Genomic DNA, 22989 nt, shown 5'->3' with positions numbered 1-22989 from the left:
AATCAGGCCAAAGACTCTCTCCCCCAGGGGAATTTAACCAATCAAAAATGCAAATAGATGAACCAGCTCAGTGTTACCCAAAGTTCCCAATCTTCCTGGCTCCCAACACTCTGGGAAGAAAGGGAGTGTATTTATGGCAAATAATTCTGGGGCTGAATCAATGCATTGTGACTCAGAGACCCCCCCCCCCCGCCAGTAAGAATCTATAAAGGGCTTCCATTCTGATCAACCCAACACCATTACTGTACAAAAAACAGTTTTATTAGTTAATTACCCCAGGTGTGCCTTTGTTCATGCTCTAGGTCACACCCGTTTCTCAGATCCGGCCCGGCTCATAGGCAAGTTACCAGATTAGCAAATAAGAAAATTGTTCTGCAAAATAGCAACTGTCAGCTTAAGGCATTACTAACATTGCAGAAGGAAGCAAGGTTACTAGGGAAGTCTGGACAGCTCAGGATGATTTCCGGAACAGGAAACCCTCTCTGAAAGGGCCAGCCCATGCTGCTGTCTGACATGGCAGAGGACACTCTTGCTCTGGGTGATAGGTCACTCCTTTAAACTCACCCACAATGTCAGAGACAGAACTGTCTATTCCTCAAGCTTTCAGATTTAGAAATTAGTTATATAAAAAGCACTCTGTCCCAGAAGCCCTGGCACGTCTGCAGGCCCCCCAGAGAGCTCACTCGATCCTCCCTGACTGGAGCAGGGGAGGACAGAGATATATGGAAGGTCGGTCAGGCTCAGTTTTTAAAAATGAATTCACTACTAGAAATAGGGAGCAAGGGGTAGAGACCCCTGCTGCAATTACATGCAGAATCATTGTCCTCCCAGAGAGCGGGCTCCTCCGGGCTCCTTCAGTCCACAGAAGTGCTCAGAGCAGGGCAAGCCAGTGTGGCCACAGAGCTGCCGCCTGCCTCACTGCATGCCGAACCACTGCTCCTGGTCAGCCCACTGGGCCGCCTCACTGTCGCTGCCCTCCAGGTCCCCTTCTTCCCCACTCCCTTCCATGTCGTCCACATCCTCCTCCTGAGTGGCATCCGTGGGACTCTCCTCCTTCTCCATCTTCTGCATCCCCTCTAGAGACTTCTGGTCATTGGGGTCCAAACTAGGGGACAACAAAACAAAGGAGAGGCCTGAATCTCTGCCTTGCTTCTTGCGGGCTGATGCGTCATCTCCCTGGTACGGCAGTGAAATGACCACCCAGTCACAGAGAAACTGCTAACGCCTGGCCTCTCCAAACAACTCTGGTTCCACAGGCGAGATCCAGGGAGTCCACCACTAGAAGTGAAAAAAGGTGTCTTGTCCTAATTTTTAGAATTCTCAATTTGAGTTTTTCTCCACGTATTTCTTATACGTTTTCACACTTATTACCCCAGCGTTCTGCTGGAGGAAGATACTAGATAACACAAATGAAAAAGCAGCAAACAACCTTTAACAGAAAAATTCAAATGTAATTTCTTAACAATATCAGATTTTTAAGCTACAAAGTTACAAAAAAATACTTATTTTTCTGTGAGTGAAGTTGTTTCATGTTCTTATGATGTAATTAACCACATCAGCATTTCAGTAGTCAACCAAAATTGTCATGCTTACCATGGAACACATCTGTCAACTCCTAGGTTAGACCCCAGGACCCAAAGCTACCTTTACCTGGGCACATGAGTTTAGCAGCTAAGAATCATTACACATGCCAAAATCCCCAAAGTTCAGAGGCTCCAGAACATTTATTTACTTGGCTTCTAAACAATTCTTCCTCTAGCCTTTGTGATTACCATCAAGGCCAGGAGGTGTCCAATCTCCAGCAAATTCCACCTCTACTTATGTAATTGTAGATTGATTGGTAACCTCTTCTCTGAAACCTTCCATACAGCTCTCACCCACACCCAGGGCTCCCCACCCTTGGGACTCCCACCTTGCCTTCTAGAGACTGCTATGAAAGCACTTAGCACGTGGCATCCATCAGTCTACATGCCTGAGACTGAGAGCTCCCAGAATCGCAGCATACCCAGTGGTTACTGAGATGCCGGGTGCTCAACTGCTGAACAAATAAATGGATGTGATCAGACTCGATTAAAGACAGGCCTTCACCATAACCTTACAGACACACAGACAACCCTCAAAGAAATCACTTCTATATTAAACAGTAAGAATACCACTATTTATTTAGTATTTACTATGTACCAGACACAGCACTAAGAGCTTTACATGGAATAATAATTTAATCCTCATTTAACCATTTAAAACCTAATAAGGTAGATATAGACAAATTAGTTAGTAACTTGCCCAAGATGACAGGTGAAGGTAATATTCAAACTTCAGAGCTTAAGTTCTTTACTACAGTAGGTAGAAACATGGGAAAGTACTTACAATACTTTGATTTGAAAAAGCAGAATATAAAATATATACTACATATACCCTATAAAAATATGTTTATGTGTGGGCAAGGCCAGGAAGATGATCTATACAAATGAAAACAGGTGATATAGTGATATGGGCTGGTTATGAGTGAAACAGTTCAATGTTGCTTATACTTTATGAATTTTTTTTTAGAACTAACTCACAAATAACTCTTCTACCATTACTATTATTACTCTGTTTTCAACCATGGGCACAAAAGTGTGTGTTTCCAGAATTCCTATTACATAGTTCCCTGACTCCTCTTCCCCTCATTGACCTTCCCCCCATGGGAGGCTAAGTGCCTACCTTAGTGCTATACTATATTGGTCCATTGCCTCCTGATACTCATTGACAGCTACAAGGAAATCTCCTAGGATCCGATGCAGGACACAGTCACTCTGATTAGCTAGTGCGTTCCTCAGCAAAGCAATTCCATCTTCGTATTTCTGTTCTCTGCCTAAAAAGAAAAAAGATTCTCATTTTCCTACTTAACACAACATTTTGAAAATACACTCCCATCTCAAATCATATACACAACAAAACCACAACAATGATCACAATCCAATAATCTCTTTGTAGATGTCCTTAAGAGAATAGTGGTATGGCAAGAAAGAAGAAAAAGCTCATATGAATTCCTATTCCATTAAGAAATGTGGAGCTTGGGCGCCTGGGTGGCTCAGTCGGTTAAGCGACTGCCTTTGGCTCAGGTCATGATCCCAGGGTCCTGGGATCGAGTCCCACATCGGGCTCCCTGCTCTGCGGGGAGCCTGCTTCTCCCTCTCCCACTCCCCTTGCTTGTGTTCCCTCTCTCGCTGTGTCTGTCAAATAAATAAATAAAATCTTTAAAAAAAAAAAAAAATGTGGAGCTTGAGTTCTAATTTTTTAAATTATACTCTTAACCTAAGTTCAAATAAAAAGCCAAAATGCATTTTATTTGCCAAACTAGCCCAAACCCAGGATTTCATCATAAATCAGGACTAAAAAAACCAAAGCTAAAAGGAAAGTCATAAGCAAATCAAGATGGGTTGAAATAGTTCAAGCTGGCTAAAACCAGTTCTATTCAGCCCAAACTAGATCAGGAAAACCAAAACCAGATCACAGTGATCTGAACAGGTACCAACCAAGTATAGCTGGTTTGAGCCACTCAAAAAGTGAGTCACTGCCAATCCAAGCCGGTCTAAGCCATCTACATTTGGTTGTGCTAAATATATACCAATTCATATAGGCTCAAATCTACTACAAAAGGCACACACCTGTCTGGTCATCTGTAACCAGCTGGGACCAGGAACTCCAAATGAGATCAGATTTTATACAATTAACAACAAAAGGGAAGTAAATAAGATACACTTACTAAGTAGTTCTGCTTTTTTCACCACAGCCTTAATGTAATCCGGCCTTTGGGTCAGGGCTTTATCTAATAAAGTTTTGGCTTTCTCCTGTGTCACTGGGTCTTCAAGACAAACAGTGGCTAAAAGGGTAAGGGTCTGTGCATTTGCTCCTAGAGTTTTGTAAACGTTGTTAGCCATTACCATTGCTTCACGAATACTGTTGGAAGCCAAGTAGCATTCAATGAGACCTGAAAAAATAGAAAGTTCAACCACATTACTATTCTAAGCAATGCTTCCACTCTGACAGCCTTCCAAACTGCAAACCTTCAAAGCTTCAGACAAAGGGCAGGCCAGGGGAAAACTCTGATGACATGAGACTAGAGAGTATGTTGATGCAATAAGAAGTGCTCTTCCCCAGGGCACTTCAGGGATGTAGAAAAAGGCTGCATGCACTGCAAAGCCTCCTTTAGTTAGCAAAGGAAACAAACACGCATTAAGTAAAATGAAGCAGGTAGGCAGCCCAGCTGAACGTCAGAGGAATAAATAAGACCTTAATCATTACTTGAAATAGAGATGACGTTGACAACAAAGCGCAAGGTTCCACTGCCTCTTAACGAGCTATTAATTTCTGGCTGTATTCAGTCACCTTTAGTCCTAGGCTTATGTGGAAGAGCTTTACAGTTCTAAGTGAATGTCCGGTTCTACAAAACTACTAGTTTAGTGTAATTTCTAGTAATGGACCTACGGAGGAACCTAAGAAGAAAGGACAACTTTTCATTTGAAACATAAAAGTTATCTCAAAAGACATTTGCTGAGGGTTCCCCTAACCTAGATGGAAAACGCTTGTCAGATGGACCAAGTACACCGAGACTGGCAGCTCCTGCCTCTTACCATGCCCACCAGATGCCCTATGGGGACACCTCAAGCAGAGACAACTCTCAACTCTTCTTGCCAAGAACTTGAGAACAGAGGAAGTACTTTTTGACAGAAAGCTCTCATCAAAACAGAAAAACAGCTTAAACCCCAAACCCACGCATCCCTGGCAGATTTTCTCTATGCACTCCTCCACCCTAGCAGCATTTATAATATTTGTGCACATTCTACCACACACTATGGTTACTTAACCAGAAATTACCTAACTCTTCAGGCCAACGTGCTGGATTCAGAATATAGTTGTTTGCAACTACTTATTGAGCAGTTTTATTTCCCTGCTAAAGTCCCTCTTGGAACTTCAGAAGGAAATGGAAAGAATGTTCTTCACTACTCCAATGCCTCCGCCAATAAAGGAAGCTCAGATGGAGGTTACAAGAAGCACCAGAGAGCATAATCAGTTACCCTACTTCAAAACTCCAAATGGTAGCTTGAGTGCAGGCAACCCATGAACATAATCAGTTACCCTACTTCAAAACTCCAAATGGTAGCTTGAGTGCAGGCAACCCATGAAGCCTCACTGGCCTGAGAAAGGTCCTCTGCTCCCAAAGACTCTAACCATCCTCTGCCCAAGCATTGTGGAGTTCATTATTCAACTGCAATCCTGGGCTCTTGTGAAACAGGCACGCAGCAGAAAGGAATTAGTGTGATAAAAGCAGCTGAGAGGCTAGGTAGGTAGTTTCAGGATCAAAAATTTAATCTGGAACCAAAATCTTGGTTTGCTGGGTATACTTTAAGAACAAATCCACAATATGCATAGTTCTCTATCTAAACAGATTTGTTCTTTACCCCAACTTCCAAATTTTCTCAAATCTGAACTCATCTTCCTGTTAAGAGCAAGTCACTCTTAGACTCCTGGGTTTATTTTTAAATTCTTATAAAAATATGCTTTGGAGGAACTGCATCTTTTAAGATCTATTTTAACATCTGTGACTGAGTCACCAAATGTTGCTGAAGCTGGCACGCATCCTTTGAACTCCTAGGGTCAGTTCACACGAACTTAAAATAGTACGTAACAAAACAAAGTTTGACCCTGATCATGCCCACTCAGGAGGTCACAATGAACTGACCAGTTCCCACAACCAACACTGTCCTATGGATATGAAGTTACCCTCTTGAGTAATATTTCTGACCCAAGGTAAAACAACTGTTAAAAAAGAATAAAGACAAAACCAAGCGATCTAGCACAGTGCCAGCACAGATTCACATTAAGGAGTGGGCCATGTTTGAGAAATAAAAATAGGACAAAAGACCATCCCCAACTACTCCCTCACCAAAAACCAGGAAAAGAGAGTGAAAAAAATATATTCTGAAGGTCCAGTGAAAGCTGTAAATGATTTTTTAAATGCCTAATGCAGTGATTCCCAAACTCGTCCACATACTGGCAATACCTGGGGTCTTCAAAAAAACTACTGGTGTCTATCTCCCAACCACAATATTCTGATTTAGATAGTATTGCAGTGACCTGGCATGAGGATTTTTCAAAATGCCCCCAGAGGACTCTAACATGCAAGAGAGTTTGGGAACTGCTGGCCTCACAAAACCTTCCATCCGGGGGCGCCTGGGTGGCTCAGTAAGTTAAGCATCCCAACTCTTGATTTCGGCTCAGGTCATAATCTCAGGGTCATGAGATCAAGCCCCCGTGTTGGGTGTGGAACCTGCTTAAGATTCTCTATCTCCCTCTGCCTCTCCCCCCTATAACTCGTAAGCGCATGTGCTCTCTCTCAAAAAAGCAAAAATTAAAACCTTCCATCTGAGAGCTAATGCTACACACCTAGAGATTCACACCATCCATCTCTATTTTTCATCTTACCTTCATAACAATCTAAGCGACAAGGTGCAAGCCGTATAGCCTCCCGAAAGTGGATTATTGCTTCTTGGACTCTGCCCATGTTTCTAAGTGCTGCTCCCTTAAGTAGCAAAGCTTGAACACTATTACTATTCAGCTGAATGGCCTTGGCTCCTAAATAGAGGGCCCGAGAATAGCGTTTGCTATAAAAGCTATGACACCTGGAGAAAAAAAAACAATGCAACATTACCTGAGAGAAAATGGTAAAGAAACTTCATTCAGAACCAAACAGAAGGACCTCTACCTGATCCTTATTACAAAGCAAACTTACAGCTTTACCTGAGATATTAGCGGGGGGGAACGACAAAAAAAAATCTAAACGTTTATTTTGAAGGGGAAATATTGATATGGAAGGGAAAAGTTATGGGAAAGAACCTGATATCTGGATATGTTATTAAGTGAGAGATATTCAGAGAAATCTGTAAAGCCATGGTAAATAACAAAGCAGCAGCTTCTGGCCTGTTCGCTGATGGCTTCCAGTGCTGAGCACGATGCACTATCTCAGTGGATACCTACCCCATGAAAGTCTGAGAAAAGACTCAGTGAGTTAACTAATGTGTCCAAAGTCAAAGAGCTTGATCTGCATTCTAAGCCTGATTATCTCTTAAACCTGTGTTTTCAACCTATATGCTATTTGGGAGGAACCACAATTTCCCAAAGAGTGTACTGAAAACTGGAGAGAAAAAAAGAATGCATAAACATACCCAGAGACCACCCAGGGTTCTGCATGCTGATCAGAAATATTGAAAAGGCGGCAGCCAAGGTTCTCCACATCCTCTAGCCGCCCTTCTCTCGCCAGGAGGTAGCCATATACATCCATTCCTGGAAAGGAAGAGGCTTTTTTAAAAAGCAGCAGGTGTCCTTTATTAAAGAGCAACAGCCTTCATCAGAGCCCCACTCAAGCCCCAGCTCCAGCATGGTCTGAGCCCTTTCCACCAGCATGAGCTCCTCCCACCAGCATTCTCACTTTCCTACAATATGACTATTAAAGGGGCACCTGAGTGACTCAGTCAGTTGGGAGTCTGACTCTTGATTTCCTGGGTCATGATCTCAGGATCATGATCTCAGGATGATGAGATCAAGCCCCACGAGGCTCTGTGCTCATTGGGGAGTTTGCTTGAGATTCTCTCTCCCTCTGCCCCTCCCCCCACTATGGCTTATGAGCTCTCTCTCCCTCTCTAAAATAAATAGATAAATCTTAAATTAAAAAAATGACTTTTTAAAAAAAGATTTTATTTATTTGTCAGAGAGAGAGCGCGCACCAGCAGGGGGAGTGGCAGGCAGAGGGAGAAGCAGGCTCTCCCCTGAGCAAGAAGCCCAATACGGGACTTGATCCCAGGACCCTGGGATCGTGACCTGAGCCGAAGGCAGACGTTTAACCGACTGAGCCACCCAGGTGTCCCGAAAAAAATGACTGTTAAAAAGACAAAACACATCCAAAAAGTTTAAAAAGCAAAGGAGTAGAAGGGTCTACAACTCAAAATTTGAAAGCCAATTATTTTTGGGAACTGTTTGTCCTGTGACATGATATACAGTTATCCTAACTCATAACCAGGAAAGGCCCAAAAAGGCATCATGTAATTTCTTTTCTTCAAGAAGCCTGGGCACAGTCCAGAGTACATACTTAATATGCTGGTTAGTCTCAGAAAAAGTAGCCTATTCCAGAAAAAGCAACTAGTTCTTTTGGAGTCCAGCTGATTTAAGATCACCCCGCTCCCTGCTTATTCTTACTCGTGTTCTATAAAAAGGGTCCCATGCTTGCTGTCATCCATCTCTTACCACCATCCCCTTCATTCCTTGTTACCCCTTCAGACTCCCAGGAAAATGTCTCTCTTGCCAAGATCACTGCAATACTCCCTGCTGGCCCCCAAACTCGGGCCTGAGCTTTCAACTCCAAGCTGCCAACTACTGCCAGACTAGTATTTCTAATACACCATTTTCATCATGGGCACAGGCAAAACTCAGAGAAGAGAAATAAGCACTGGGCAGGAGGGAGACCTTGGGCAAACAATTTCATCTTTCTGGATCTGTTCTCTCATCTCCCTGCTCTGTAGTTCTCATGGCTTAAGAGTCTACAGGACTAACTACTGTCACAAGGCCATATTTTTCTGATGGCCTCTTCTGGGACTTTATAAGCAGATTCCAGCCTGTCAGACCTTATTTCCTACTACCCATCACTCACTGCCAGTCACTGGACACTCATCCTTTGGAAGTCCCTATGGCTCACCCCTTCAGCTACAGTCTTTGAAATCAATGATTTTTTGTTGTTGTTCATTCCTAATTACTTCCTTTAGTCACCTCATTCCTTACTTAATACCTGTTCACTTACTCCCTTTTAAGTATACTAAGGATACAGTAAAGCTAAATCCCCTAAAAGGATATTATGGTTTTGGGGATGCCATCCAAATTCTCAGTCAGGCACACCAGAAATTTAAAAATCATAAGGAAGGGCTATCACCCTTCCCCCCAAAAAAGCCAAATAATGATCTGCCTGGAGATGACACTTGAATTCAAGCAAGAACAACTACTCAAAATGGAATTACTCAAGTATTAGAGACATGTATCAGACGTAAAAAATGGTAAAAGGCTACTAGAACAAGTTTCACAAAGTATTTCTATGAAAATGGTATCAGAATATTATGTTACTGGGGCGCCTGAGTGGCTCAGTCGTTAAGCGTCTGCCTTCGGCTCAGGTCATGATTCCAGGGTCCTGGGATCGAGCCCCCGCATTGGGCTCCCCGCTCAGCGGGAAGCCTGCTTCTCCCTCTCCCACTCCCCCTGCTTGTGTTCCCTCTCTCGCTGTGTCTCCCTCTGTCAAATAAATAAATAAAATCTTAAAAAAAAAAAAAAAGAATATTATGCTACTTTGTCTCCTTTTCTTTTCTGATCCTCCCCTCTGCAGCCACTTCCACCATGCCTCAAGAATTACTTACCTTTTATCAAATAAGGATCCAACATCTGTGCCTGTTCAAACTTGAGGACAGAGTTTTTATTGTCTCCAGCTCTGAAGTACAGATCTGCTAAGCTTCCCAGAAGGTCCACGTTATCTCGCAATAAGGACTTTTTCTCTAGTGAACTTCAAAATATTAAACATTGACCCTTAAGATTTATTATGAATCCTCTTAGTTTCTGAATCTGGGTGACAGGCATATAAGCACTATTTTCTTGCATACATACGACATTTTTCATAATAAGCTTTTCAAACAAACCATATACACTAGATTTTCTTATTCTGAGCTTATGATTTAAAGAAAGTTATACACAATAAGAAAGTCAATATACAGAATGACGCAGAATTCTCTCATTACTAAGAACTTTCTGGATGCAGGTTTTCAGAGGACAACCTGGTGCTAAAGGTAATGTCATTCAAAAGTGACTTTGCATAACACAAAACCCAGCCTCTTATCCTTGGACTTCAATTGACTAGAAAGAAAATCCCAGTCCTAAAGAGGCAACCCAAGTCAGATGCTGCAAACATGCTTCTAGGACATCCAAAAAGATGTTCTTCCAGGTTCCAGCATGACAACTGACGCAGCCGGCTGTGCAAGGGTTACCACTTTTGCAAATACAGAGCTGAACTCGGTCAAAGTTTACATTTAACAGGTCCTCACAGCAGAGATTATTATCCTTAGGACCATTAAGTACATTAAGAGACTAGGGGCGCCTGGGTGGCTTAGTCGTTAAGCGTCTGCCTTCGGCTCGGGTCATGACCCCAGGGTCCTGGGATCGAGCTCTGCATCGGGCTCACTGCTCTGCGGGAAGCCTGCTTCTCCCTCTCCCACTCCCCCTGCTTGTGTTCCTTCTCTCACTATGTCTCTCGCTGTCAAATAAATAAAATCTTTAAAAAAAAAAAACAAAAAAAAACTACATTAAGAGACTAAAGCAAGCCTGAGGACAACAGGCTGCAACACCAAGAAATAAGCATTTCATACTTCTATTTTGCTAATTTCTATTTCACACCAGACCTCCATAAAGGAAAGGGCCTCAAGAACACTGAATTAACTTTGTGGCTCTCACCAGATGGTATTGATTGCTCTCGAGTTGTCACCAGTATGCACAAAAGCATATGCTTTGATCCACACAGAGAGCCAATCCAAGTTAGGCACAGTCTGGATCACATTCATTGTCATCGATGCCACCTCTGCGCCTTTTACAGAAAGGGAAAGCAAACCTAATCCAACAGAAAACAGGAGAAATAAGGTGAAGCATAGCATCCCTCTTCCACAATGCAAGAAGCATTAGGCTACTCTTTCTGTTGGCAACGAGGTAACCCTTTCGCTATTCTCAGCAAGATGCAGATGACAAAACAACCATAATTTAATGTTTCTTGATTTGTGAAAAATACATGACAACAGTAATCTACTGAATCACTCGCTGGAAGTTAGGCAGGGGCAAATTTTTTTTTTTTTTTAATTTGCCTTTTTAGTAAATCTCTACACTCAACATGGGGCTTGAGCTCATGCCCTGAGATCAAGAGTTGCAAGCTCTTCCAACTGAGCCAGCCAGGTGCCCTGGCATGTACAGATTCTAATGTACAGCTAAGAATGAGAACTACCATCTCAGAGAGTAAACATCCATAGAAATAGGCTGAGAATGACCTGTACCTAGTATGGCATCGAGGGCTAACGGGCACTGCCTCAGCACTTCCTTATAGCTGGTGACTGAAGGGCGCTCCTGACCAGCCTTCTTGTACAGGTTCGCCAGCATCATGTTTATCTGTAATAAACAAAAACAAAAGACAGTAAGATACGCGCATATTGCAAAGAAAATATCTCACCGCCAATTAAGTCCTGATTTTTTATTACCAGCTACTATTCTACTTTTTCCTGGAAAATCTACCCACAGCCCTGTGGAAATAAATGAAGACCAATCCCATTCTTCAAACCAAAGAGAAATTACTACCTTCGCTCTTCCTACATCCTTCCATTTCTAAGAGGAAAGTCAAATTCCTCTCACTTACCCAACCAAAAGGTCCCGTACTATCTGGACCAAAGATGCTGTCTCTGGAAATGGGAGTAATATTTATTTGAGAAATGTTACAGAATTCTAATTACCTTGATTCTTTCTTGATCTTAAGAAGATGAACTACCCTAGAAGTGCTCAAGTTTACATATTTTAAATGCAATTAATATCAAGACATAAGAAAATGAGGAATTCTTAACATAGCTTGTTAAGAAAGAGCAGATGAATTTTCCCCAAAAAGAAAACGACAGATACAGAATTAAATACTTGGATTCTCTCTGACAATTATCCTGGCAGCTAGACTCTAGCCTTTCTAACACTGAAAGCATGGACCCACAGGTACTATCTGACTCATCAAAGTGATGCTACAAAAATCAAACTCTAACTCACCTCTGGAGGTACAATGATCCAGAGATTAGCTACATCATTTAAATCCAGTAAATGCATTTTTAGCACAATTCAAATTTGTAACTCAGTAGAGCTCTTTTAAAATAACCCTTTCTAAAACACAACAAGGAAAATCTAGGAAAACCTAAAAGTTCCAAAGAACGTAGAAGTTACAAGGAAAAGTAAATGATCTTAATAGTACAGAGAGAAAAAAAGAACATTCCAATTTAAAATTAATAAATCTTAAACATAGCAGTGTTTGCCAGATCATTAACCTACGGAAGCAGTCAACAGCAGGATATACAAAAAAAGCCAATCCCCAATCTCTTTGGTTATTTGTAGCCTGTACGCCAGATATTTACTCAAAAGAGGGCTCTGAAGATGAAGAACTCTGTTCCAATTATGACTTACAGTATATAAAACAATCTAGTATGGCATTAATCCATACTGATGATTCAAATAATGAAATAATGAAATACTAGAAATAAAACTTTATTTGGCCTCAGCTTTTCCATTTTAGGCTATGTTGAAAATGCAAAAGAAAATACTTAAAGGAAAACTCCAGTATTAGTGTCAATACTTGAAAAGAATAAAAGGTTAAATTTAAGATCTTTCTTGACTGCTTGTGATTAACAAACTATGACCTAGAGACCATCTGTCTCAACAAATATTAAAATTCCCTTTAAACTACCTGTCACTTCTAAAGAATGAGTTTTGGGTACAACCTATGAGAAAGTCAATTCTCTTTAGAACAGATCCTTACTTGGGAACATCACAAAGCCATATTCCACCAGTTAGAAACATAAGCAGTCATCTTTTTCTTAAAACTGAGTGAGAAATTTTATGTTGATATGTTTACTCTTGAAAGTTGAAGATTTACCAAGTTATAATAATCTCACACTGGAATTTTCCTTTAAAATGTGAAGAAATGTGTGGTGGTGTTTACCATACATTAACAGACGTTCATTTAGACGTATTTTGACTCACTTCCTTGTCCTTTACACAGACTGAGAAGCCAGTTAACTCCCTAACGGACAAGAAAGAAAAACTGTAAATATTATAGGTTTATGTTTGAGGCACACATCTTTCTTTGTTCCTGGCTACAACAGCTCTACAGAATGAAGGATATGTACTCCTAACAAATGTGGACTCCTCCAGTCCCTCTTAAAATGATGGCTTTAAACACCAAAGCGCTGGATACCACAAACTGAGCTTATCTGCCATTACTCATTTTCAAAAAATGTCCCCACCCTCAAGTCATTGAGGAAATTGTGGTACATTTCCAATAAGATAAGGAAAAGGCATCATTCAAGTTTATAATCAAAATGGCATCTTCCAAAAGGAAGACACTCTTCACATATGTAAAAAAATAATACTTGGGATAAGTCTTTCATAGTGTATCAGAAAACAATTTAGTATAAAGCATGCAAGCTTATTTTGAGACAGGTTAGTCTATAATATGCTTCCAAATGTTCTTAATAGCATAAAATAAACTAAGGAAAGAGCTTAGTTTTTAACATACTCAGAAAATAGTAAATAAATCCTCAATATAAGGAGATGCTTAAACACATTCTCATCAAGTTTTGGTTACTTTTAAAACTCAGCAACATTTAGGTGAAAAAACACTAAATATACCACTGCTTAGATTCCTTTTCTTTTAAGGGCAGGAGAATGTACACAGACATCTTACATATAAAATTCCTCATTGTTAAGCACAAGTTGCACCGAATGGTTCTTCAATGAAGTGAGGAAGGCAGGCGACACGAGAGCAGATGTTAGAATATTAACTACTGATGTGAATTCAATACTAAGAGCAAGGATTCTCATTGTTCTTTTAAGACTCAAAACAAACTGTAATCAAAGATATCCAATATAATACTCCTTACAGAATAGTATTTTAAAAAGTATTCTTTCACATATGAACTTACTTATTTTTCCAAAGGTCAGCAAAGTATTATTAACCTCATTTTATAAATTAAAAAAAAAAAAAAGTAAAGTTCAGATTGGTAACTTGCTCAAGTTCACACTACACAGTACACAGCTTGTATGCCCTAAACTCAGACAAGATATCAGATCTCTTGATTTCAGTTGAAGGTGTTCTATTGATTATAATATGTTGCCAAATCAAACACAAATATATATCCCACATACAAATAAGTACATAAAGATCTTGTAACCTTGGATTTTTAAAACAAAGGGATTAATAAGCTCATTCACATTATCAAATGGGGGCGCCTACAGCATGCAAAACATGAGTTCTAAAAAAAGTACCATTGCCACCTGGAAGCATTTGCAAATTATTACTTCCTATGGTAAGAAATACCAAAGAATGAGCACTTGTAGTATTCTCCAGCTATCATTTTCATCAGCTGAATTTTCAGGGTTTCATAAGAAAGTAATTCTTCTATCTCTCTGAACCTCATCCACTCCATTAACAGGGGAACAAAGTGAGTCAAGAGTAAAATGTTCAGATGGACTCCCTAAGGCATGGAGAAAACATGGAGGAAGTGGGTTGGAAGGACCAGGTAGATGAATATTATGTAACAAATTGTTAATTCAACTTACTTTGGGAGTCCTTTGTCTTGAAGGGATCCCATCAAGTATAGCAATGGCATCTTTATCTTGTTTTAGCATTGTATAACATTCAGCCATTTTGTATTTCACTTCAATTTCAGATGGAAGACACTAAGAGGCAATGAAGACATTTCTTCAAAATACTACTTCAAAATATGGCAGTTCTTTAAAATGTTATACACAGAGTTACCATATGAGCCCACAATTCTGCTCCCGCACATACAGCCAAGAGAACTGAAAACCTATGTCTGCACAAAAACCTACACACAAATGTTGGGGTGCCTGGGTGGCTCAATCAGTTAAGCATCCGACTCTTGATTTCAGCTCAGGTCATGGAGCCTACTTAAAAACAAAACAAAAAAACCTGCACACAAATGTCCACACCAACATTATTAATGATAGACAAAGGGTGGAAGTAATGTCCGTCAACTAATGAATACATAAAATACGGCATATCCATACAATGGAGTTTTTTTTTTTAAGATTTATTTATTTGCAAGAGCAAGAGAGTGAGCACGAATGGGGGGAAGGGGGCAGAGGGAAAGGAAGAAGCAGACTCCCCACTGAGTAGGGCGTCTGACTCGAAGCTCGATCCCTGGACCCTAAGATCATGACCTGAGCCAAAGGCAGATGCGTAACTGACTGAGCCACCCAGGCACTCCCGTACAATGGAATATTATGTGGCAATAAAAAGGAAAGAACAAAGAACTGATTCATGCTATAACATGGATCAAACTTGAAAAAATTATGCTAAAGTAAAAGAAGCCAGACACAAAAGGTCACATGTTGTATGATTCCATTCATATGAAATGTCCAGAACATTCAAATCCATAGACAGAGGGGTTAGTGATTCCCAGAGGCTGAGGAGGTAACAGGCATGGGAATTTCCTAGGGTGATAAAAATGTTCTGGAATTCAACAGTGGTGATAGTTGTGCAATTCTGTAAACATACTAAAAGCTACTGAATTGTTAATTTTATGACATTATATCTTAATTTTTGAAAAATTCCTTAAAGATTAATTATAGAGAACTGATAGTTACCAGAGGGGAAGGAGGTGAGGGGATGGGTTAAGTAGGTGATGAACATTAAGGAATGCACTAGTCATGATGAGCACAGGGTGATGTATGCAAGTGTTGAATTACTATATTGTATACCTGAAAATAATATGGCACTGTAATGGTAACTAACTGGAATTAAAACAAAAACTCAAAAAAAAATTTTTTTTAATGTGAGGTCAAAAAAATTCCTTAAAAATTAAATGTATTTAATTAACACGAAAGGTTTAGCATGGTGCCTGGCATACTGAATACTAAAAAGTTAGCTACTTCTATGAATGACCCTATGTGGATAATATACATGACTTCCATTCAGTGCCAGAAAACAGAAAATCCTGTGGTGCCTCGCTGGCTCAGTCAGTGGAGCATGCAACTCTTGATCTTGGGGTTGTGAGTTTGAGCCCCACACTGGGTATATAGATTACTTTAAAAAAATAAAATAGGGGCACCTGGGTGGCTCAGTCAGCTAAGCATCTGACTCTTGATTTCGGCTCGGGTCATGACCTCAGGGTCCTGGGAGAGAGCCCGGCACCAGGCTTGCTACTCAGCAGGGAGTCTGCTTGTCTCCCTCTGACTCTCTTTCTCTCTCTCTCTCAAATAAATAAATCTTAAAAATAAAATAAACAAAAATAAAAGAAAAAAGAAAACAAAGAAAATCCTGGCAATCAGCTCTTTAGTAACAAAACCCAAATGTTTTAAAGAGACAAGATGAAAATCAAGAGGCTTTAAAAATAGAGCAACTAATTTGTCATTTTACAAAATGTGGAAAAATACAAAGTAGAAAAAACATGACTTATAATTTCACTCCCAGCTCATTTTATTGACATTTCTTCTATTGTATGTACGTACATATGTATGTATGTATTTATTAATTTTTACTGACATTCCTTTTTTTTTTTTTTAAGATTTTATTTATTTATTTGACAGGGAGAGACACAGCGAGAGAGGGAACACAAGCAGGGGGAGTGGAAGAGGGAGAAGCAGGCTTCCCGCAGAGCATGGAGCCCGATGCGGGGCTCGATCCCAGGACCCTGGGATCATGACCTGAGCCGAAGGCAGACGCTTAACGCTCTGAGCCACCCAGATGCCCCACTGACATTCCTTTTAAATATAAGTTGCACATGTAATTTAAACTTAAAGACAGGGTCAAATTGCAAGGTAAAAGTTTCCCTCTCCCTAAAGCTTTCTACCATTAAATTGCTTTCCTTCAAACACACAAAATCTTTCATGCATATTACCAGTGTGTGTGTGTGTGTATACAATATATTAGGCATATACCAGGATATATTTATATATCTATAAACTATCCCCTTTAAACAGAAAGCATTGAAACATTTCTTCAAACCGTATTTTCCCTTACTAATATATATAGTTCTTTCCAAATCAGCATGTGCACCTCTATCTCATTTTTCATTTAAGTAATAGTTCCATCACATTCCATCTTACGGCTATGCTCTAATTTAACTAGACCTTACTGATGAAAACTTTTGCTTCTAGTTTCTTACCATTAAAATTGCTGCAATAAGCAGCCTTGGTTATATGATATACCCTGTAAACCTGCGAGTCTAATAGGGGTAATTTCTAGCAACTGGACGACTCTGTCAAATCGGAGGACTCTGTGAAATTACAATTTTCCCCTTCATGTATTTAATTATCAAGCTACTGAAACTGCAGAAGTTCTTAGAATATTTCCCATAAATTTCCCTAGGTACTCACAATCCTAATAATTGAGTTACATTTTAAAATTTGTACTTTAATTAAAATTATAAAAACACTTTAGATTTTGAATTGTTTGTATAAAAGGGAGGAACAATGCAGAACTTCAGTGAACCCATATAATTCATGTTTAAATCCATATTTAGTTCATCCAGAGTGAATTTTGCATCCTTGCTCTAAGTGATTTTTCATCTTTGTTTCTCCAGTCAGCTCCCCTTTAAAATTACTTATTTTTTCCATCTTCTACATCTAATCAGCAGTCTTGTAAATTCCTTCAGTCTCTCTCTCAAAAAAAAAAAAAAAAAATCACACTTCCATCTCCATTTACCTGACTTTGTGGAGTAGATGCAGAATTACCAGTTGAAGGTCTCACTTTTGAAGTTTTACTTAGGGCTTTCTTCTGCTGTAACGCCATGGTATACTTACTCACAGCATTCCGATATTCCTTATCATGAAAGAGAGAATCTGCATGATACACCAAAAGCTGGTACTTCTGAGATGGGGAGAATAACTCACTAGAAAACAAAGAAAATATACCCCCTACATAGGTTATTTTGAAATGTTAGACACCCTCCTTAGTGTCCACCCACATAAGTCTACCATAAAGCCTTGTGTAATGACAGCTTACAAAAGTCATTGTATCCTAAGTGCTAGTCCCTAAAATGAGAGGCATAAGAGTTGTACTCTGTGCTAATATGGTCAACACATCCAGGCAACTGCTTTGAATTACTGTTTTAATATGCTTTTCTCCTTTATTTACTATAAAAGTAAGGATACCTCTAAATCAAATTCAATAATACACAGATATACAAAGAGAAATGTTATACATCTTCTCCTTCCCTTCTTTAGCCCAAACCCTCTTTATTTTTTTTTAAAGAGAGAGAGAGTGCAAGAGCGTGTGCAAGTGGAGTGGTTGGGGAGAAAGAGAGGGAGAGAATCTTAAGCAGGTTCCATGCTCAGCATGGAGCCCAGTGCAAGGCTCAATCTTACCACCATGAGATGATGACCTGAGCCAAAATCCAGAGTTGGACACTTAACCAACTGAGCCACCCAGGCGCCCCCCCAAAGCCCTCTTAATTTAACAGTTTGATATATATCCATACTTTCTTACATTAGCATCAATTTTTAGCATAATATAGACAAAGGAGAGAAATAATGATTTAATTAATACTACCAAAGAAGGGCTGAAGAACCTGGAAAAGTGAGACCTCACCGCTTTGAAACATTTTTAGGAAAGTGCTGAGAAAAAGAGGTTTCAAAGGAACTGAAAACTCTTCAAATACTGAAAATGGGAATATAAAAAGCTGAAGAATGGGAATAGAATAGGACAAGCCAATGAGATAAAGTGGGATAGAAAGAGGATTAGCCTTATTTGATGAAAGTTTTTTTTAAGTTTTACATACAAAAGTACATTTCATTTTTAAAAAATTTTTAAAGATTTCTTATTTATTTATTTGAGAGAGAGCACAGAGGGAGGAGGAGAGGGAGAAGCAGACTCCCAGCCGAGCAGGAAGCCCAACATGGGGCCAATCCCAGGACCAGGATCATGACCCAAACTGAAGGCAGATGACCAACCAACTGAGCCACCCAGGCGCCTCAAAAGTAAATTTATTAACACTAAAAGAATTTTTATCTCCTTGAGTCTCAGGGGTTTGAGGACAGAGTAACACAACGTTTCAAAACTTTTTCATTAATGTTGAACATTGCTCACAAGCATTGTAACTGCCTCCAAGCTGGCCACCATTCTTAATGGGAAACATATATTTTTAATCTCCAATTCCACTCCCCCCTCATTGCCCTGACTCGTGCCAAATTAAGAGGAATTTACACGTTTTTCTTTGACAGGTAAAAGCTATAGCCACTTAAAATGAAAGAACAGTCACAGTCAACTCTGTAAACAGTTAATTTGTCAACAAATGAAGGATACTCAAGAATAGGTACCAGAGATTACTGGTTGCCAGGGGCTGGAGGAAGTGGGATTAGGGGTGCTTACTAATAGATGCGGGGTTTCTTTTGGGGATAATGAACATGTTTGGAATAGATATGGTGATGGTTGTACAACTGTGAATATACTCAAAACCACAGAAATGTATTCTTTAAAAGGATGAATCTAATGGTATGTCAATTTTTTAAAAGACTTTATTTAGGGGCGCCTGGGTGGCTCAGTCGTTAAGCGTCTGCCTTCGGCTCGGGTCATGATCCCAGGGTCCTGGGATCGAGCCCCGCGTCGGGCTCCTTGTTGAGCGGAGAGCCTGCTTCTCCCTCTGCCACTCCCCCTGCTTGTGTTCCCTCTCTCGCTGTGTCTCTCTGTCAAGTAAATAAAATCTTAAAAAATAAATAAATAAACTTATAAAGGAAATTCAAGGACTAAAGGTATAGTCCAGATACTTAAGATCTCTTCCAACTCTGAGATTCTACATACTTACTGAGAAATAAGATTTGACAGAAAATACTGCTACACTCAGAGAATGCATTCAGACATTTATATATTGTAACACATGCCTACTTATGCACCCATAAATTATCTTTGGAATGATACGGGAGACACTGTTACTGGTTGTTGCCTGGAGAATGGAAATGGTGGGGTAAGGTTCAAGATCAGGGACAGACCTTATCTGCATACCTCTTCTGTACTATCTGAATTTTTCATACTGTGTATAGTGCCAATTCAGTAAGAACATTTAATAATACATGGTAAAGGTCAGAATTTAAACTGACCTCCCTCAAGCTAGGAACCTGCCAGTTTAACCTAATAGAAAGAAATATGGGCTAAGCCGAGTCAGAGGATTAAACTGCTTCATCCTGTAACATCTTCAAGAACCAAGAGTAATGACTAACTGGTGCACAAATTCCCAATGATTGAAAGTGTGCCTTGACCAATCACTCAAAACCAACTGAAAGGCTCCAGAATAAACACAGAAGGCTGAAAGAGACCAGGGCTCCTCACTGTCAACACTAAGTGGATGGTGGTGAAATGATGGGTCTCATGTAGCAAGGTCCACAAGCACACTAATGGAAATAAAATATCAGCAGCTGCATTACAGGCACTTAAGGGGCTTTTCCTTTCTGACCTAGACAGCTTCTAAAGCAGGCCAAATGGATCCACCCTGAGTAGAAAATTCAATTATGCCACTTAGAAGTAGCAGAATGTGGTGGGTCAGTCTAAAGTTTTCAGAATCAGAAGGACCAACGCCCAGACATCATGGCTCCTCCACCTACTAAATGTGTGAATTTGGACAGTTTTACCTACCTAAGGTACATACTTCCTTAGCACATTTAATAAACATGTGAGTGCTCATTGCACAAAGGCACTGTGCTGACTTCCTTAGGTGTTAAGAGTGATGCAGAATACAGATCTTAAAAAAGTTCTCGTCAGTCTGGGTGGCTAAATTGGTTGGGCATCAGACTCTGGATTTCCGCCCTGGGCACGATCTCGGGGCTGTGAGATTAGCCGAGTTGGACTCAGCACTCAGGGCGGAGTCTGCCTGTCCTTCTCCCTTCGTTCCTCCCCCCATTCACTCTCTCTGTCTGTCAAATAAATAAACGAAAATAAAACCTTTAAAAGTTCTCACCGTAAGAAAAAAACCATGTGGTGGTGGATGTTAACCAGACTTATTGTGATCATTTCACAATATATTGATACAATTAACAAGTCATGTTGCACACCTGAAATATGTCAGTTATATCTCAATTTAAAAAGAGTGATGCAGAATACAGAACAGGGCAAAGGGATGAACAGTGAGGGTTAGGGGCAATTCTGACAGTTACAGAAGCTGCTCCCTAGAAGAGGTTATCTGAGCTGAAACCTGACTGAGGATACAGTTCACTGACGTGTACGCCAAGCCAAACAGCAAACGCAAAGCCCTTAGTTAAGAACGAGCCTGGTGGGTTCAAGTAACGGAAGGAACTGCCTGCAAGGCTGAAGTACAGTGAGCCGAGGGCATGAAATGAGGTCAGGGAGAAAAATGTTTGGCCTCCGAGGCCTTGGGAAGGAATTTTAATTTAAGTACAATGGAGGGGGGGCGCCTGGGTGGCTCAGTCGTTAAGCCTCTGCCTTCGGCCCAGGTCATGATCCCAGGGTCCTGGGATCGAGCCCCACATCCGGCTCCCTGCTCGGCGGGAAGCCTGCTTCTCCCTCTCACACTCCCCCTGCTTGTGTTTCCTCTCTCCCTGTGTCTCTCTCTGTCAAATAAATGAATAAAATCTTAAAAAAAAAAGTAAGTACAATGGAGGAATGAAAGCAGGGGAGCAACGCGCACTCAAGGCTGGAAACAGCCCTGTGCTGCATCCGTCATTGGACTCAATCAAACAAGAAAGGGGCACTGCGTGTCCTTAAAAGGGCGCCACTCCCACCCGTCTAAGGAGTCTCCCGTTTTCAGGGGTTTTGGAGGCCAGAACGTGGATCCTTCTGACACACTGAAGGGGAAAAATCAATCTCAGATGGGGGACGAAGGTATAAGACCGGGTGGACCTCTTGGAGCTGCGGCGAGCGATAAAACGTTCTTCGGGAAAGAGCCAGGAAGAGAGTCGGCCCAGCGAAGTGACAGTCGCTGTGCCCGGCGACAGGTGCCTCAGGAAACCCTCCGCTCACAACTTTCGGGAAACCCTAGCCAGGCTCGCCCTCAGGGCCTCCGCCTTCCATTTCTCGAAGCCGCCGCTCGCCACCTCTCCCTCAGGGAGCTCATCCCAGCGTCTGGTACAGCGCAGAGACCGAGTCAACTCAACTTGCGTTCCTAGATCGGCTCCGCCCGACGATGCCGTCGCTGACCCCGAAGCCTCAGCTGAGGCCCGCGGGCGCTCCTTCCCGCCAGTTCCCAGGCCCCCTCAGCCCCCGCTCCCAAACCGGCGCCGCTTTCTCCTCAGCCCCAGGCCGCTCCCCGCCTCAACTCACGGGTTGTTATTACTCATTGTAAGTAACAAGCTGCTGAGGAGCCGCACGTTAGAGTGCAGCCCCGCGGCCGCCATGTCCCGCACGTGGTCTATCACATTCATCCTGCCCGGCAAGGCCGCGGGCAGCGGCGGCAGCGGCGGCAGCGGCGCGAAAAGCCAGTAGAAGCTCCTTAGGGAGGACTCCAAAATGGCGGCCTCACCGGGGTCCATGGGGTCCACAAGCGGCACCGCCCCCGGGAAAATAGGCAACTACTGAAGTGCCTGAGGGAAAAAAAAAACTCCGTTCCTTCCCCCAGGCACCCTATGAAGTGGGATGATTTGGTTTTGTTTTATTTTGTTTTAGCAAAAGTTATGTCATTCTATGCTGCAAACTTTATTGAGGGCTTACAATGGGGCTGGGGACAAAAGGCACTTCAGTATGAATACATGCTCAATTGAAATAAGATGACTCGGAGAGAAATTTCTGCCTCAAAAATTAATAAAAACGTATGGTCACCTACCATAAATAAGTTAATATAGTAGAGTTGGTGGAATCTCCAACAGCTGGAGATAAATATTTTAATCAGGCGGCTAGGGGCAGTCCTAACTGCTTTTACAGTCGGGCTTGCGCACTAGGCTGAAGGCACCACGCCCCCTTTTCTTAGGTATTGTGTGTTCCTGCAGAAATCAAGCTTCACCCTTTGGATAGCATCCTTGAGTGCAAAAGGGCATATTTTTACCCTTTAAAATGACTCACCAGCTCAGAGTGAATAAAGGCTAGGTTGAGTTTTAGCCATCCTAATATCTGTGTAGTGGTAACTTATTGTTTCAATTTGCAATTCCCTAATGGCATATGAGTTGAGCATCGTATTTGCTATCTGTAGATCTTCTTTGGTGAGATATCTATGCAAATCTTTAGCC

The 22989-nt window shown here is 41.2% G+C and overlaps 1 protein-coding gene across 3 annotated transcripts; it reads right to left on the bottom strand.

Moving 5' to 3' along the window:
* Nucleotides 1–245: 245 nt before the first annotated feature.
* ANAPC7 (anaphase promoting complex subunit 7) lies at nucleotides 246–22649 on the bottom strand. Of its 3 annotated transcripts, none has more exons than XM_021698628.2 (11): nucleotides 22091–22295; nucleotides 17528–17714; nucleotides 14419–14538; nucleotides 11109–11220; nucleotides 10522–10675; nucleotides 9438–9580; nucleotides 7209–7326; nucleotides 6469–6665; nucleotides 3749–3973; nucleotides 2704–2854; nucleotides 246–1105 (listed from the first exon to the last, which is right to left on the bottom strand). In XM_021698628.2, the coding sequence occupies exons 1-11, from the start codon at nucleotides 22189–22191 to the stop codon at nucleotides 916–918; spliced, it is 1698 nt and encodes a 565-aa protein (XP_021554303.2). In that variant the 5' UTR covers nucleotides 22192–22295; the 3' UTR covers nucleotides 246–915. The 3 variants fall into 3 exon arrangements, with proteins under 3 accessions (XP_021554303.2, XP_044777214.1, XP_044777213.1); XM_044921278.1 differs by lacking the exon at nucleotides 246–1105 and adding an exon at nucleotides 22590–22649 and having other exon boundaries at nucleotides 2101–2854; nucleotides 22091–22350; XM_044921279.1 differs by lacking the exon at nucleotides 3749–3973 and having other exon boundaries at nucleotides 22091–22258.
* Between the last annotated feature and the right edge of the window lie 340 nt (nucleotides 22650–22989).

Source organism: Neomonachus schauinslandi, chromosome 14, assembly GCF_002201575.2.
Source record: "Neomonachus schauinslandi chromosome 14, ASM220157v2, whole genome shotgun sequence".
NCBI classification, from domain to species: Eukaryota; Metazoa; Chordata; class Mammalia; order Carnivora; family Phocidae; genus Neomonachus; species Neomonachus schauinslandi.
This window is presented reverse-complemented; position numbering and strand designations above follow the sequence as displayed.